At 37.3% G+C, this 17,571-nt stretch overlaps 1 protein-coding gene across 11 annotated transcripts in view; it reads left to right on the top strand.

Moving 5' to 3' along the window:
• The window catches only part of CFAP54 (cilia and flagella associated protein 54), a 233,219-nt gene that overhangs the window by 143,530 nt on the left and 72,118 nt on the right, over positions 1-17,571 (top strand). For all 11 annotated transcript variants that reach the window (XM_036237287.1, XM_036237282.1, XM_036237283.1 and 8 more), the window contains 4 exons: positions 3,480-3,533; positions 7,908-8,115; positions 10,184-10,263; positions 11,872-12,041. In XM_036237287.1, coding sequence (XP_036093180.1) covers positions 3,480-3,533; positions 7,908-8,115; positions 10,184-10,263; positions 11,872-12,041 — 512 coding nt within the window. The remainder of the gene's footprint in view (positions 1-3,479; positions 3,534-7,907; positions 8,116-10,183; positions 10,264-11,871; positions 12,042-17,571) is intronic.

The following is a 17,571-nucleotide window of genomic DNA, read 5'->3' on the forward strand; positions in this document are numbered from 1 at the left end:
CTTCCTGGAGTCATGTTATTATTGGATAGTCCAGCAAGAAAGACAAACAATAAACATATTAAGCACATAAAGATATGTCAGTTGATGACGTGCTGTGAAGACAATCAAGCTGAGTTAGGGGGACAGAGTGGTCAGAGAAACAGACGATTATTTTATTCAGGTGGTTTGGGAAGTCTTTCTGATAAGGGAGTTTTGAGGGTGAAAGATTTGAGAGGATAACCTTCCAAAAAGAAGGAGCTGCAAAGGCACAGGCCCTGAGGGGGATGGCTGCAAGATGTGATTGAGGAAAACCAAGGAGGCGAGCGAGGCTGAACAAGGAGGAGGAGAAGGAGAAAGGGTGAGACCCCAGAGCTATATCTTGTAGGACCTCATAGGGCTGGTCTGGATGGGAGTTTACTCTAAATAAGACGGAAACCTTGCAGAGATCTGAGGAGAGGAACGACAGCATAAGAATTAAATTTCAAAGGACCACTTCGCTTGCTCTCTGAGGACTAGAATGTGGATGAACATGGGTATAAATAGGAAGATCAGTTAGAAGTCCTTTGCAGATCTGAGTAAGACATGACAATGGTTGGGGTAACCATGGTGGAAGGAGTGCAAAGTGGTCAAATTCTGGCCGTGTCGCAAAGGTAGAGCTGCGTGTTCGTGGGTGATGGTTTGGATGTGGGATATAAGAGAAAGAAGTCAAGTGTGATGACTGGTGTGCTCAACGTGAGCAACTGGTAGGAAGACGTTTTCATGAACTGAGATGTGGAATACTGTTCTGTGCAGGGATGGAACATGTTAAGTACGAGCACCCTTGTAGACATACGGGTAAAGATGTAGCTTAGGTAAGTGCAGAGAATATATGATCTGAAGTCCAGGGGAGAGGTTGGGGCTTCAAATTCGGGACCATTAGCCTAGAGATTGACAATCATGGGAGTGGATGAAATCAGCTGGGGACTGATGCAGATAGAAAAAAGTAGAAGTCACGGGACCCATCCTTAGGGCCATCCACATTTAGAATCTAGGCAGACGAGGAGAGGGAAGCCAGAACGAGAAGCAAGTGGTCACTGTTTTCACCAAAACAAGCAAGCAGTCTGAAGCCAGTTTATCAGGTCAATTCCAAATTTGATTTTTACGAATGAGTTATCATAACACAAAAGTGTGGGTGAATTGCCTCTCAGTGGATTGTGATGTCAAATTTTGTATTCCCAAAGTTAATTGGAAGCTCTGCAGCTTCAATTGGGAATTTAAAAAGTATAATTAAAGAGAAAATGTATTCAGGGTTTATAATTAAAATAGGTGCCAGTGTTATTAGGCTGCAGGCTAGTTATTTAAAGAAAGGATTAATGAATTAGATTTCAGTTGTAAAAGAAGTACAGTAAGTCCTTAAAGCCATCAATCGGTTCTTGGAAATTGTACCTTTAAGTGAAATGACCTATCACAAAACCAGCTAATAGATATAAACAACAGTTAAGTTCCTATGGCATATTTCTGGTCACAAAAACAAACATCACTAAACTTATAAAGTCCCAAAATACTTCTAAATATTAAACACTAAAATAATGTGAGCTAGGCATACATTTAAGAAAGATTAATTAAAAAAAAGTAAAATGCTGGTTTTTCAATCTGCTTATTGCAGTTCAGGGTCACAGGTGGTTGGAGCCTATCCTAGAAGCTCAGGGTGCCAGTTGGGGACCCTGGATAGGATGCTCTTTCATTGCAGGGAACAGTCACTCACACCCACACTCGCTCAGACTGGGACAATTTAGACAAGCCACTGAACCCAACATGCACATCTTTGGGATGTGGGGGAACCCAGAGCACTCGGAGAAAGTCCACGCAGACATGGGGAGACCATGCAAACTCCACACGGTGGTCTCAGCTTGGAATATAATATTTTTCTCATCAACATTATAGCAAAATGATTTTGAATGAAATGATGTTATTTTATGAACTGCTATGTCTGAAAAAGTCTTATAGATTATTATTGGACTTTTCGCAACTTTAAAAAAATTCTTTTAACATTATACTCATATTGAGATTCTGCTGTCATAACCAAATCTTAAGTCCCATCATCAACACTCTTCAAATTATATCACTAAAGATCTCCCCCTGGATTCATTTACTCACTTTTCAGTGCATTATAGCAGATGAAGAATATCTTCAGAAAAGGAAGAATATTTAAAACATTACCGACACTTTCTTTAAATAAGAGCTATCTGTGATGTCTTGGTTTAGGGGTCCTTCAAAAGCCGACCCTGGGGCAAAGATTTGGGAGCAAGTGGTGTATTTGAGACGTGATTCCAGAAAGAATGGTGAGGGAGTGGGAAAGTCATAGAGGGAAGGGAGGAAAACCACTCCAGGGAGCACTAATGAGGTCCCTGATGTGGGCAACTGGGACCCTCAGAAAGACTGGCTGGAGTCATCTCTTGTCCCTCACCGGTGTGGGATACTCCCTGCACTTCCGGCTCCTGAACGCTCGTGTGGCCACAGAATGTCCTCAAGCAAAGAGGTACAGGTAAAGTAGGATGCCAACCATATGCGAGCGGCCTGTCCACCAGAAGCTGCTGGTGGTTTCCAGGTGGCCCAGGCGATTTGGGCAGGGCACCTTTTTGCATCAGTATGCCCTACGAAGGGGCACCTTTTAGAAAGGGCCTTCCGTACAGAGAGGGGTGTACCCTATCTGATGATACAACAATCCCTTGTGGCCAATAAGTTGAATATTTCCTAATGCAACATAGATTTATATCTAAACATATTTACAGATAATTAGTTAAAAAGGGAAAGAACTGCAAAAAAAAAAAGAGTCATTCTGAAGAGTAGTACAATTTCACCTCAAACTGGCCACATTTTTTTAAAGTGCTAACACTCAGTGCTGTTAAAAGTGCAGTAATCTTGGCATTTTCATGCAACATGGGTGGAAGTGTAAATTAAATTAAGCCAGTCCCTTTCAATTTTCTCAATATATTCTTATCTTCTGACCCTGTAATTCTGCTTCCAGGAATCTATCCAGAGGTGATAATCGGAAATACAGACAAAATACTCACCAATGTTATTTAAAAAGGACTGAATGGTGGGTCGTGGGTGGGAAGTGGTTTTCATAGGTATCTAACAATAGGAAAGAGGTTATTATGCCACATTCATAGGATAGAACATTTCCTAGGTATTAGATTGAGGTTTACAAATAATTTAATGGTGTGAGAAAATAACTACGATGTAATGAGGAAAGGAATACAAATCTGTATATAAAAATTTTAAATACATCAAAAAGAAATTGGTAATAAAGACAATAAAGTATTAACATTGACAACCTAAAAAACTGATTTGTATGTGATTTTTATTTTCTTCTTTCTACTATACGTACTTTTTTTGACTAGAACATATAATACTTTTACAATAAAAGTGATATTTAAAATGTGTTTAGAATACATTAACAGTTTTATTTAAAAAAATGATGATCTCATTTCTGATGTTAATGTTATGTATATTGACAGGTATTTCAATCATTTGACTCAGGAAAACCTCTTACTAATAAAGAAAACATACAGGTAAGGATAACAATAATTTATAAATGTTGGCTGTTTAGTGTGGCTAATTTCTGAGTCATTCCAATCTCTATTCGGTAGCTATAATCTTTGTTTTTGCAAATCTTCTATGGAATGTGCTCTTCTATTTGTAATTATGGGGTTTTATCTCAAAATGCTGAGGCCAGAGGTAAGACTGGCCCCAAACAGATTTGTTTTTCAGATTGGACATATATTGGTCATTGTCCCTACATTTTTCAATTACACATGTGCATTTAGTTTGTTACTCTAGCTATGTCAAGTATCTAACTTTGATGTTTATCTTGATTACCTACACAATGACAGCTGACTGGTTGTAAGAAAAGGATTTTGTGAGTTTTGTTTAATTCTGCTTTTATTCATGTCCTTTCCCCCAATCTGAGACTGCGTCTTTGCCAGTGGTTTCTTCTTTTATTTAAATTTTTTTTTGAGATATAACTGACATATAACATTGTATAGGTTTAACATGTTCATTTGATACATTTATACATTGCAATATGATTACCACTATAGAGATAGCTAATGGAAGGTTTCATATGACATTTTCATAAGCAGCTCCTCTAATTTCCCCATTTCTCCTTTCATATTAATTCAACAAATTAATGAGTCTATTGTAATATTTTTTACAAAGAGAGGGTTAGACTGCTGCTCTCAATATATTCGTTCTTGTCAATAATCGAATGATTGAGATTTAAGCTTTGATGACCTAGTAGCATTTACATAACTTGAAATAATTATTTTAAACAATGTTAGGACTGTCAGCAGTCTGTCCTCTAGAGGAGTACAGGAGGGATAGTGCAGCCATTGTTAAAAGGGTTGGGATAGGTAAGGGGCTCACACAACTCGATGGCAGTTTGCACATATACATAGATATACAGTTTTATTTTTTTTTCAATATTAGGAAACAGCATTCTGTTTTATTAAGTATTTATTTTTATTAGATAGTTTTGAAAGACATTTGCTCGAAATTGCTTTTTTTGTTCTCCCTAATTTTGATAGGAATGTATATATATGCCTTCTATTAAATGTAACCTTATTACTTTTCTTTTATTGTTCATTTTATTCCACAAACTTCACATATAATTATGCTTCATATGATTCATTGTTTTTGACTTAAGTTCATTTTAATTTGTGAGCAAGTTGTCGGACATAAAAGAGCTAGTATTAGGAAGATATGAATACATATTCATATTTCATTTTAGTGTTCAAGATCTTAGGATGTTTAAGAATATTTATTTCTTTCCAGTCATAAATGCCAAGGCATCCTGAAAAATACTTCTTTAAGGAGTGGTTTAGGGTATAAAAGGAGTGTTTGTCTGATCATTTCTTTTTAAACAAAAAGAGACTGACAGTATAATGGAAACTGATTTCTATTAGTTAATTAATTAAAACAGAACTGTTGATCTGCTTAAGACTCTTCGGATTACACTTTACATTGTCTGTTTAGAGGGAGGGAAAGGGGAAAGGGGTGTTAAATAGCATTACTAATTAATCTTCCTTTGATCTTCAAGTGTTTCTGTGTAATTGTCGAGACTCATTAAATCACTGCTGTGGAGAGAAAAGAGAAAACGTCTCCTCTCCTCATCGCCCCAACCAATCCAAAGTTTCTTTTCTGGATTCGGACTGTCACCCATTTTCCCAGTGCAGCAGTTTGTCGCTAGCTCAGGCTCCGTGCTGCTTCAGTCCGGCTCTTCTGTATGTGTTGATTTTCCCCCTTCAAAGGTTAGGAGAGAAGGAACGACAGCGGCAGATCGCCCCACTGCCAGCATCACCTCACGCTCTCCCAAACAATGAGATTTTTTTTTCTTTCTTCTTTCGCATTAGGCAAATAGCTTCCCTCTTTTCAAGAAAAGATGGCCTTGGCATCTGCCTTTTATTTTAATTCAATAAATATTTAATAAGAGCCTGTTGTGGGAAGGCACTATTCTGGTGCAGTCAAATAAACAAAGCAATCAACAATACGGATGAACTCTAAGCCCTCAGGAAGCTTATATTTTAGTGGTCAAGACTAGTAATAAACATATAAGTAAATGTTATGAATAAGTAAATCATGTAGTATGTTAGACGAATCACCCTGTAGGGAAAATAAACCTAGCAATGCGTAAAAGGGATTGGGAACATGGGACTGGGTTGGGGCTTGTAATTTTAAATGGGGTGATGAGGTTGATCCTCACTGAGGTGTCATTTGTGAACAGACTCAAAGCAGATAAAGTCATATGACATGGGGAAAGAATAATCTAAGAGAGTACAGTGAGTGTAAAGGCCTTGGGGCAGGATTGCCTCGCTTGGCGAGGAATGTCTCGGCCAGTGTGACGAGGGTTGTGTGAATGATTAGGAATCAGTAGAAAATGAGGTCAGAGCAGTAGCAGGACGCCATTTTGAGAAGGGCCTTTGTAACTTAGATGCTTATTTTGAGCAGAATGGGTAGCTCCTGGAGGATTTAGATCAGAGGTATCATCTGATCTACTTATGTTTTAAAAGGATCACTTTAGCTAATCTGTTGAGCCTCCTATGTGCTAGATATTGTTTCAATGCTGTCGGTCAAACACATCAGTCAATCAGTAGTACAAATTTCCGGCCCTCATAGAGTTTATATTTTAGTGTGTGTGTGTGTGTGTGTGTGTGTGTGTGTGTGTGTGTGTGTGTGGTTGTGGGGAGACTAGGAATATAGTTTTCGACATGTTCAGTTTGAGCTATCTATCTATTAGACATCTAAGTGAAGGCATTGAGTCAGAGTTGATTATATATGTCTTGAGTTCAGAAGAAAGATTGGAGCTGGAGAGAAAAAAATTGGTATTTCATCAGCATTTAGGTAAGATTAAAACCATGAGCCTTATTAAGATTATCTATATAGGGAGGGAGTGAGGAGAGCAAAGAGGACTGAGCCCTGAGACACTCCAATATTAAGAAGTATTGGAGAAGAGGCATCAGCAAGGAAGATTGACAAGGAGTGGCCAGTAGGACAGGAAAGAAACCAAAGGAACAGGATGACTTGAAAGCTAAGAGAAGCATTTTCAGAAGAGGAAATGTTACTGTTGCCAAATTTTGCTGATGAATCAAGCACCTTACATTTCTTGCATTTAACAACCCTGAAATTAGAATGAATTTTACAGTGCAGGGCATGTGACAGTTTAATTGATTATGAGATAATGTCTTGGATTATAAGTAATATAACATATGAGAATTAAGAATTGAACATTGGATTTAGTCAAATGTAGGCCATTAGCGACCTTCCCAAAGGGTTTCTGTGTAGGGAAGGAGTGGGGTTATAAGCAAATGAAAGTATAGAAATTGGAATATTGGCAGCTCTTCAGGTAGTACTGTAAAGGGGAGCGAGGACTGAGTGAGTAGCTGGAGAGGAAGTAGGAATATAGAGAGTTTTTGTTTTTTAAGATGGAGAAGACAGCATGGCTTCGTGCTGATAGGAATGTGTCTGTAGAAAGGGAACATTTGTGGCACAGAAGAGAATTGCTGAGTAGACCAGTGTGGGCAGGAAGGACAGAAGGCAGAATGGTGAGGCAGGCGCTTGGGTAGGCGGCAGAGGCGGTGGAGCTGTGGGGTCTGTGGGCACTACTTTGACTGCTTCAGTTTTCTCAGTTAAGTAGAGGAAGCGAGGTCATTAGCTAGCAGGGGCAATGGAGAGGAAGGGTTAAAATTTGGAAAGAAGAAGACCGTGAAGTGGTTATCTAGGAAAGAGTGAGAGGGAATGTACCAGGAAAATGTAGAATGGTGACCAGGCAGCACTGAGTTTTGGTCAGGAACTTAAAGTAGGACCACTTACCATAACTGCATGATTTTCTCCAGCCTTCCGCTACTGCAGGTGCATGCGTTGGATTTTATCGGGGCTATGATTTTGCCAAGGACGTGGGTATGCATGAGAGAGGGGCCAGAGAGTTGAGGGTGTACTCGAGGTGGAGTTCTAATGATTTAGGGCAGAGTCTAAGTTGGGTAGGGAGCTTACTTATCCACCCATTCTTCCTGTTCTCGTCCTAGTAGCTCTAATTTACTCACTCCACAGCAGAGTGGCTCCATGCATGGCTGATGAGCTTTTGCAGTTTCTCTATTTTGTTGTCTTCTCCCCTGATCTCAGCACAGGTTCACTGTCATTATGTGGCAGGGCTGGGCTCATGAGGCCCAGGTCACAAACTGGGGAGGGGAATGACAGAAACACCGCGGAACTGCCGGGACGGATCTAACATTACATGTTTTTCTTAAGATTCCTGCCACTTACGGAACCTCAGGTCCATTTCTGTATTCTTTTACCCAAAACCAAATGAGTGCAAAAGGGGACTAAAGCTAATAATATATCAAAACAATATTTTACTTATCTGCCTTTTTAATTTTTTTCCATTTTTTTAGGCCCTTGATGAATTAATAAGTAAAGGCACGCCTCAAATTCTGGTTACAATTGGCCAACAACATCTCTTAAATAAGTTTTCTTTCGTTAAAGCATACTTTTTAATAAACGTGGCTGCCACAATAAATTGTGTCCCAGAAACTATATTGAAAACAGTCTACCATGGATTTGTTTCCGAGAGAAGCAAAGCAAACCTCCCAAACTTGAAAGGTAATCTTTCTTTTTATTGTTTTCTTCTCTTTCTCTTCACTTTCCTGTACTCCCCACTTCACCACCAAAAGTCTCTATGAACAATCTAGTATATATTCTTTCATACTCTTCTCCTAGCTCACGAATGACACATATATGGGCTTATGTTTTAGCTACATGCATACTCATGTTCATCCATATGTCTCATTTCCATGTACTTTTCCTATATATACTTACAAAACAGGACTTGTCATTTATTCATAAACAATATATTTTACATTTTTCTGCATCTAGAACAACTCAAATCAACTGCTTTGCTTCAGTTCACTATACCGACTGTGTAGTATTTTATGTGAATATCCCACAGTCATTCAACCATTCTCCTGTCGACGTGCAGTCACTTTGTTTCTAGAGAACAGTGCTGAAGTGCTACATATTCATATGATATACTATCTATTTCTATGGGCTAAGATACCAATGGGTGGGGGTTATGGGCCATAGGGTACATGTATTTTTTAACTGTGTTAGATGTCACCATAAAAATAGTTATTTTTCGCCATTAAGTATGATGCTAACTGTCAGTATTTCGTATATGTCCTTTTTCAGATAGAGGAATTTCTCTTCTGTTCCTACTTCATTGAATGATTTTATAATGATAGAGTGCCAGATTTTATTAAATGCCTTTTCTACATCTATTAGGATGATTAGATGGTTTTTGTTTTTTATTCTATTAATATGGTGTATTGCATTAATTGATTTTTGAGTGTTTAACCAACCTTGCTTTCTTGGGATAAATCCCACTCGATCATGGTATATAATTTTTTAATGTGTTGCTGGATTCTGTTTGCTAGTATTTTATTAAAGTTTTTTTACATCAATATTTATAAGAAATATTGGTGTATAATTTTCTTCTCTTTTGGTGTCTTTGTCTAGTTGGTATCAGAATAATATTGGCCTCTGTTTTAAAATGTAGGTTTTATTATTATTCAGATGTGGTGAGGCCATCAGATAGGAGATAACTGCCATTGAAAACATACTTTGTTATTTAAAGCTCCCAAGAGAAGGAAAATGCCATGACATAGAAGGACCACACGGGAAAGGGCCACATGGGAGAGGCAGGGAGAGCAGTGAGGAAAACGTGGGTCAGACTCTTCCTAGCATGTCTCAGGTTTTGATACTCATCACAGGGTCCTTCCATATCAGTCTTCAGGCATCCGTTTTCTATCTTTGTCTCTCTCTCGCACTTTCCTCTTTGGAAGATCAGTCCCAGGTCTTCTTGCTGTGCCTTTCTCAGTGCTCAGCCCCTCCCTTATCCTCAGCTGAGCCCTAGCTCTAGAACCTCCTTATGTAGGAGGAGAGTCAAGTAGGTTGGGGTTAGAAGAAGAGAGGAGGTCAGATGTGTTCAGCCCCATGTTATTCTAGACTCCCTCTTCTTACTTGACGAATTTAGTCTTTTTAGGTGAATAATTTTTGCAATAATTCCTGGTCAATTAATGACTTGTAGTTTTTCTCTCTCTGATAGTCTAGAAGCTAGGATTACCAAAGAAGGCAAAATCTATGATCTAAATTCTCTCAGTTCTCCCTGGTTCAGAATAAGGGCCAGCTTCAGATTGTGGGTGGGAATTTAAGACATTTGAGGATTGCGGGTTGTGCTGTTCCAGATGGTCTCACTCTCTGCTCTTGGAGCGATGGGTTTGTGCAGAGAAGCAGGACCAATGCTTCCAAGGAGATCTTATTGAAATACTATAAATATCCGAAAGACCCAAAATACTTTGAGGACCTTAAGATGTTCTGGGAATTCCAGGGGAGGAACGACTACTTTATATCAGTAGCTGATGACTCAAATAATGTCGCTAAGTGTACAAAAGATCCTTTCATAATTGATTTACTGTAAGAATCAGCCTCAATCTTTTAATGTCTGAGGTTTAGAGGTTATTCGAAATAGCAGTATATTTCTACTTATCATTATAGTTTTTTTTAGCATTAAATTTATAGATAGTTCTCAACTAATGATGAATTTTATAAACTAGAATTAATGCTTAAACTAACCATAGGTACCTTGGTTCTTCCAAAATTTTGTGCCTTATAGAGCTATGTTTAAAGGATGATGGAGGCTCATTTAGTCATCTTACAAAAGTGAAAGAAGAATTCACTCTTAGCAAAATAAAGGTAAGTTTGAAAATGTTTTCAAATCATAATAAGTCCGTTACCAAGATGCTAACTATTAGACCACGAACAGGCTCACTTTCAGGGTCGTGCTTGCTGTTAGGAAACTAGGTGGCTTTTTTTTTTTTTTTTTTTTTTTTTTTAACATAAGCATGGGTTGGGGTGAGATGAAGTCTGCTTTCCATGAAAAAAAAGTGGATGCCCAGATGTGTCTGACTTTACCATCCGATTGGACGTTGCAGAATATATGATTCTTTATTTGATGAGATTTGAATATTCTATACACTGTTTCTCATTTCCTTACTAATAATAGTGATCAACAACAACAGAAACAGCTACCATTTATTCAGCGATTATTACATGACAGGCACTTTGCATGATTATTTTCACAACTCTGTGTCGTAAGTATTAATCATATTTGAACTATGTTGTGCCGGAACAGGGGAACTGAAGGTTAGGCAGTACGAAATTCACTAACATCATGCAACTAATAAAATACGAATCATGTTATTAACTAATTTACAAATTGCCCTGGAACTTTTGTAACTTTTATGTATTCACTGCTTTGTACAAACAAGATTTTACCAAGATTGTTCCTTGAAAGGTTGGTCAGTCCCTTTCTATTTTGCCATGTCAGATTGCTATTCACTATTGATTGCCCTCTGTAAAATCTCATTATCTTCACATTGCCAGTTAGGTGACCGTAGTTTAACTTGAAATACAGTCAATCCTTAATGTTCACAGATTCAGTATTTTCTAATTTGCCAATGCCAAAATTTATTTGTAACACCGAATCAATATCCGTGGTTCTTTTGTGGTTATTTGTGGATGTGGGCTGAGCATAGAAAAATAGAGTTATCTAACACACACGTTCTCAGTTGAGTCAAACAAGGCAGTACTCTGAGTTTTTCTTTCCAACTCTCATACTATAAACAAGTGACTTTTTCATGGTCTATTTATTGCCACCGTTTTTGCATTTTTGGGCTTTTTTTTGGTTGGTGATTTTACTATTTAAAATGACCCCGCAAGTGTAGTGCAGAAGCGCCGTCTAGTGTTCCTACATGCAGAAAGTCTGTGATGTGCCTCGTGGAGAAAATAAGTGTGTCAGCTAAGTTTCGGTCAGACTTTAGGTATAGAGCTATTGGCTGTGAGTCCAAAGTTAACGAATCTATGAGATATATTAAATAATGTGCATGTAAACATTAATACACATTAAGCAAGGTTACATATTGATCAGTTGAAAAAAACGCTGTGTCCAGAGGCTCCCAGGAACCTAACCCTATATTTCCTTTAGGAACAGTGGTTCAGTATTCACTACTTCAATGTTTTCAGCAAGTTTATTGAACAAAACTACAGTGAATAGTATGTATGAGCATTGGCTGCGCCTGTAGCAAAGGGGAGCGGTCCTACACGCTTACTCTTACCATCACTTTCCTTTTCCTTCTCCATTGTCCTTTTCCTGTTCGCTGAACTCTCTTCTCTGATGTTCAAATTTCCGTTTTGGTCTTCCATTCATTGTTACTTTTAGGTATGGTAAAAATATTTGATGCATAAGTATGAGACGTTATTTGTATTATTTCTGAATTTATGTGACTGTGTCTTTTTTTTAAGTCCATTTTACTGACAGAAGCTGAAGACAAGCTGAGCCTCCTTGTGTCGGAGATGGAGCAGGCAAGTAACAGGAGCGTCTCTCAGTGTTCCGTGGGCGAGTTGGAGATGGTGGTGGAGGCCAGGCTTCAGCTGGCTGCGATCGCCCTGCAGAAACATCGGTCGGCATATAGGTGAGTCTCTTCATGCACAGAAGGAGTTTCTTCCTCATCCTGACTTGTTAAATATATCTAAATTTCATAGATTCCCACATTAAGAGAGCATACTTGATTATTATTTATCATTATTATTATTACTATTATTATTATTATTCAGGGGAGTTTTAGTATATTATTACTCTTAAAACTACAGATTAAAAAATTGTTGTGTTTGTTTTTTTTCCTTAACTTTCTTCATTAAACTGAAATTCCATATATTAAACTCTGTGCATTAGATTCAGAATTTGGAAGGGGAGTTAATTCTTAGATGGTCATTCTGTTTAAGCAGGAGAAGTCCACCTGTAGCTTTTGCAAAGGGGTGCTCAATTCAGCAGAAATCCCCTTTTGCTTTGATTGGACACATTCAATCATCTCATCAGTGTGAGCCTTGACTAAAGGCTGTTCATGATAAACCACATCTAAATTTGATCTTATGCTAGTGACAGTATAGGTTTTTGGAAATTTATAATTTTTGTGCTTTCTAAGCAGTAATGAAAACCATAAAGTCTGATTTGAGCAGTGATTCTCAAAATGTGGTCTACAGATCTGTAGGGGCGTCCCTGAGATCTTTCCACGGGTCTCTAGGGTCAAAACTATTTTTGTAATGAAACTAAGCTGTCATTTGCCTTTTTCTTGTATTGTTATTTGTACTGATGCTATAAAAGCAGCAGTGGTAAAACTTCTGGCATCCCACCATGAATCAAAGCAGTAGCACCAACCATACCAGTAGTCATTACGTACTTCGCTGCCACACGCTTGCAATTTAAAAAAGCTAGCTTCATTTGAGAATGCCTTTCATGAAGCAGTAGAATTTGTTACATTTATAAATCCCTATCTTTGAATATATTTTTAATGTGCTGTGGGAATATTAAATGGGAAATACACCTAAAGCACTTCTGCTGCATATCAAAATCTGATAGTTGTCTTCAGAAAGAAGGTATATATGTGATTGAATCGAGAGCCAAATGAACTGTTTATTTATTTGTAAAAAAAATAACAACTGACGAATTATGGTTATTCAGACTTGGTTATTTAATAGACATTGTATTGAAAATGAGCAAAATAGACATACCACTTCTAGGAAAACAACAAATAGTTTTTGTTGCCAATCATAAAATCTAACCTTTCATAAGAAAACTAGCATTTTTGAAAATTCGTATTTGCCATCATGAGCTTGACAGTTTTCTAATGCTTAGATTCTTTTGATGAGATTGGAAGTAATATTAATAAGCATCTTTTTAATTGTGTAATGAAAGGTTTCAACCTTAAGGTAGAATCTACATAACTCTAGGAGCTAATGCGGCCAGTACGTGATGTTCCAAAATCCCAGTTAACAAGGTAGACCAATAAGTTTTAAAGTTAACAGAAAAGGAAAAGTTTATTCACAATTATTTGAAGAAGCTATTAAAATACTCCTCCCATTTTCACAGCTATCATTGTGAGGCCCAGTCTTCTTCATATACTTCAGCCAAAACAATATGTCACAACAGACTGAATGTAGAAGCAGATATGAAAGCCTCCTGTTAAGTAAATTTCTCTTATTAAGCCAGACGTTAAAGAGATTTGCAAAAATGTGAAAACAATGGGATTCTTCTGACTAATATTTTTGTCGTTGGAAAATATAGTTTTTTTAATTAAAATGCATTATTGATATTAACATGTAATGGGTTTTTTATTTTAAAACGAATCAATATGAATGAAGTTAAAAATTTCTCAGTTTAAGTTCTAATATGGTAAATATTGATGGAGTTCTTTGGGTGTTCTCAATTTTTAAGGCTATTAAGCACCTTTAAAGGTGCTGAGATAAAAAAGCTTGAAAACCACTGGTTTAGAGTATTGTCACATTTATAGCTATCTTTAGAATACAATGGTAGTTGATTGATGGTAAAATAGGCTTAGCATAGTAGTATACCATTGTTCCCACTGAAGTTTGAAGAGAGGAGGAGAATTTTTACTACGTGATTTCCTATGGAAATGATGCGAACATATCTAAATACGTATATTTAGATACATATACTATAAAATGTATGGCAATATGATTTCCTATGGAAGAATTTAGAACTCTTTTCTCTAAATAGTCCTTAGATAGCAACAGCAGCCCTAGGAAATATTTTTTGTCATGTACCGCCATTATTTCCCCAGCTCTCTACATGTCTTATACTCTTTTGGTATGGAGGATACGAGTGATTTTTGTTTTTTAGGGAAGAAGAAGGAAATTAGAAATTAAAAATTACAAAATGCCCACAGAAAGGAGTGTTATAGTAGAACTTTAATTTGAAGACCAGGTAGACATATGCAAATAATGTGCAAGTATATCAGAAACTCTCCTACTTTAAATACATGAACCTGGCCCTTGGGACAAAACCAGCAAAAACTTTGATGTTATTGCCTTTTCCAGCAGAGTTGTCATTTGAGGAAGCCTACTGTCAAGATGAATGAGTTTTTCTTATGTGAACTTTACCTCCCACGAGCTTCTGTTTGGGTGGTGCTGAAAGTGTTGGACAGTCTCTTTCCCAAATGATGGTTAGCTTGACATTTCATGATACTTCTAATAAAATTATGTGTCAAGGAAATTGAAAGACACATTCCCTAGAGTAACAGGTAAAGTGAGCCGCATGGATTTTATGAGAACAAACTGACCATTTTTGTCATGAATGTTAATAAGAAGTAAATGGGATCAAAGTTATTCAAACTGTATTTCTACCTCTTCTGGGGCTGCCTTTCTTAGAATTTTTTTTTTTTTAATAAGTGTTCCTCTCTATTCTCCTTTCTATTTAATTTATTGTCTAAATGGGATAACATTTGAGCTTTTTAATTTTGTGTCAGAATGAAACTTCCTTCCTCTGGGATTTTAGGCTGTTTATATAGTATGTAATCCTCCTACCCGTTCTCTCTCAAGTGAAGAGGAGAAACTAGAAATTTTCCATTGTGCAACTAAGCCGTACCAGGTGGATTCATCCATACTAGTATGTTTATATTTTATTCACTAAGTTTTGGGGTTAGCAAGATTCCCAACCTTACTTTTTTTTTTCTCTTGAAATAAAATTTGAGATTCAGAATCAGAAGGATGGGATCCGCACCTCTTTCTTCACCTCTAGTTGCCATCCTGTCTTAGCCTCTGAAGCTTCTCAGTAAACAAGGTGCCATGGAAACATGTGTGCATCCTTGAGGGAGGAAGGGTGTCGGGGAGAGGAAATTTCATACCTTTATATATAATGAATCAGTGTTATATTTTTTGTTTTTTGTTTTTGGCTTGTTTTTGTTTTGTTTCATTTTTAATAAAAACCAATAAGTTTATATAATCAGAAATAATACCTTAGGAAATATTCTACAAATATCTATACCATTTTAATGATTCAGTAGAATCTTGGGAATTTAAAATTCAATAATTGCAGACAGGTTTTGATTCTGGTTGACAGCTTAGGGAAAAAAATCAATTTAATGCCTTCTGTCCCTCTTGACTATCTCAATACACTAATAATTATAGCAGCTAGCATGCATTGAATGGCATCTATTTGTCAAGCACTCCTGTTTGCTAAGCAAACCTCACTCCCACTAGAATGTCAATTCTATGAGGGCAGGGACTATATCCATAGACCTTAGATTTGTCCCTGGCCTGTAACAGGTGCTCAATACATATTTTTGAACAAATGAAAGAGTAAATACCTCATTTAATCCTCATAATAATCTCATTTCAATACTCTGGGAGCCTACGAACAGACTATACCTTCTCCAAAGCATCCATGGACACTGACAAAGCTGATCATAAATGAGGCCAGAAACCTCAGTAACTGACCCAAAGGAGAGGTGTACTGACCACAGGCTAGGGACATGAAAGTGTATTTGAGGAAGAGGTGTGATCCGATTTACGTCTTGATGAGATCGTTGTGGCTGCTATGTGGAAACTAGGACCACAGGGGTAAGAGCCATAGCTGGGAGGCTGGTCAGGAAGCTCCCACAGTGGTCCAGCCTGAAGACGAAGATGGCTTGGACAAAGGTGTTAGCAGTGGAGGAGGTGACCTGAGGGGCTGTGCCCTGGTATCCCTATTTTGAAGGTGAAGCTGACAAAACTTGTTGATGGAGTGATTCTGAGGAAGAAATGGTGATTCTGAGCTCTGCCTGTGGGATAGAGGACAGGGAAGAGAACTGGGTTTGGTGGAGGGGATGGAAACAAACGGATCTCCTTTAACATATTCTGTCAGTTTTCTAGGGCTGCCATAACAACGTACCAAAAACTGAGTGGATTAAAACGATATAATTTTATTGTTTCGCGGTTCTGGAGGCTAGAAGTGCAAAATCAAGGAGTCAGCAGGGCTGTGCTCTTTCTGACAGCTCTGGAGAACCTCTTCTTGCTTTTGCTAGTTTCTGGTTTGCTGACAATCCTTGGCATTCCTTGGCTAATAGATGCATCACTCCAGCCACATGGCCGTCTTCTTCCTCTGTCTTCACATCATCTTCCTTTTGTGCATATCCGTCTCTCTGTTCAGATATCCCCTTTTTATAGGGACACTAGGCATATTGGAATAAAGTCTACCCTAATGACCTCATTTTAACTTGATTTCCCCAGATAACTACCATTCTGAGGTACTGAGGGTTAGGATATCAACATACCTTCTTTTTTTTTTTTTTAAGGGGGGAGAACAATTCAACCTATAACACCTATTAAATGTGATTGTTTATTACCTATTCAAATGGAGATACCAAGTGAGGAATTATATAGATGAGTGTACTGTTCATTTGGCTTTCACCCAATCTTTCCATTTTATAAATAGCACTCTGATCAGCATATTTAGATATGTATATTGTTTCATAGTTTGAATTTTGTTTTGGGATAGATTTTCAAAGAAGACTCCTGATATAAATTATTTAAATATTTTGAAAAAATATGATGTCATTTGTAAATCTATTATTCTACAGGGTAGTGGGATATGATGATTTAAAGTGTAGACAAATTTATGTACAGAGCAACAGGAAATAAGGAAATATTTCCCGGTTTCAGTTTTCTTAATTTAGTATATTTTCTTTCTGGTACTACTAGACACTGATTAAGCAATAATTTAGCTTAAGAGTTTCCAAGTATATAGCGTTAAGTAATACAGTTGTATAACCTCAAAAAAAACTGGAGAACCATATTCTGACATATATGAAATGCATATGTGCTCATTTTATTAGTGAGATTGTCAGTTAGTTTTGTTTTTGATCTTGAAAACATTTACTTATCTCTTCTTTAATTCACTCACTTTTATTTTAAAAATTTTCTTTTAGCTTCTATTATGTCTCAGCCATTAGATGCTGGGTTTCAAGAGAGAATACGATAAATTAGCTGTAGAACAAATACAGGCAATTAAATAGTGTAACAAATACTACTGCGTGGTTAAGATCAGTGTACTATTAGGGCATGTGGAAGGGGCATCTAAAAGTTTTGGGGGCAGGTGAGAGTATGGGAAGGTTTTTGGAGGAAGAGCTTTAGGAAATAGTATACAAATGCCACAGTGTGATACTAATA

This window comes from Rousettus aegyptiacus, unplaced genomic scaffold (genome assembly GCF_014176215.1).
Source record: "Rousettus aegyptiacus isolate mRouAeg1 unplaced genomic scaffold, mRouAeg1.p scaffold_m13_p_2, whole genome shotgun sequence".
NCBI lineage: Eukaryota > Metazoa > Chordata > Mammalia > Chiroptera > Pteropodidae > Rousettus > Rousettus aegyptiacus.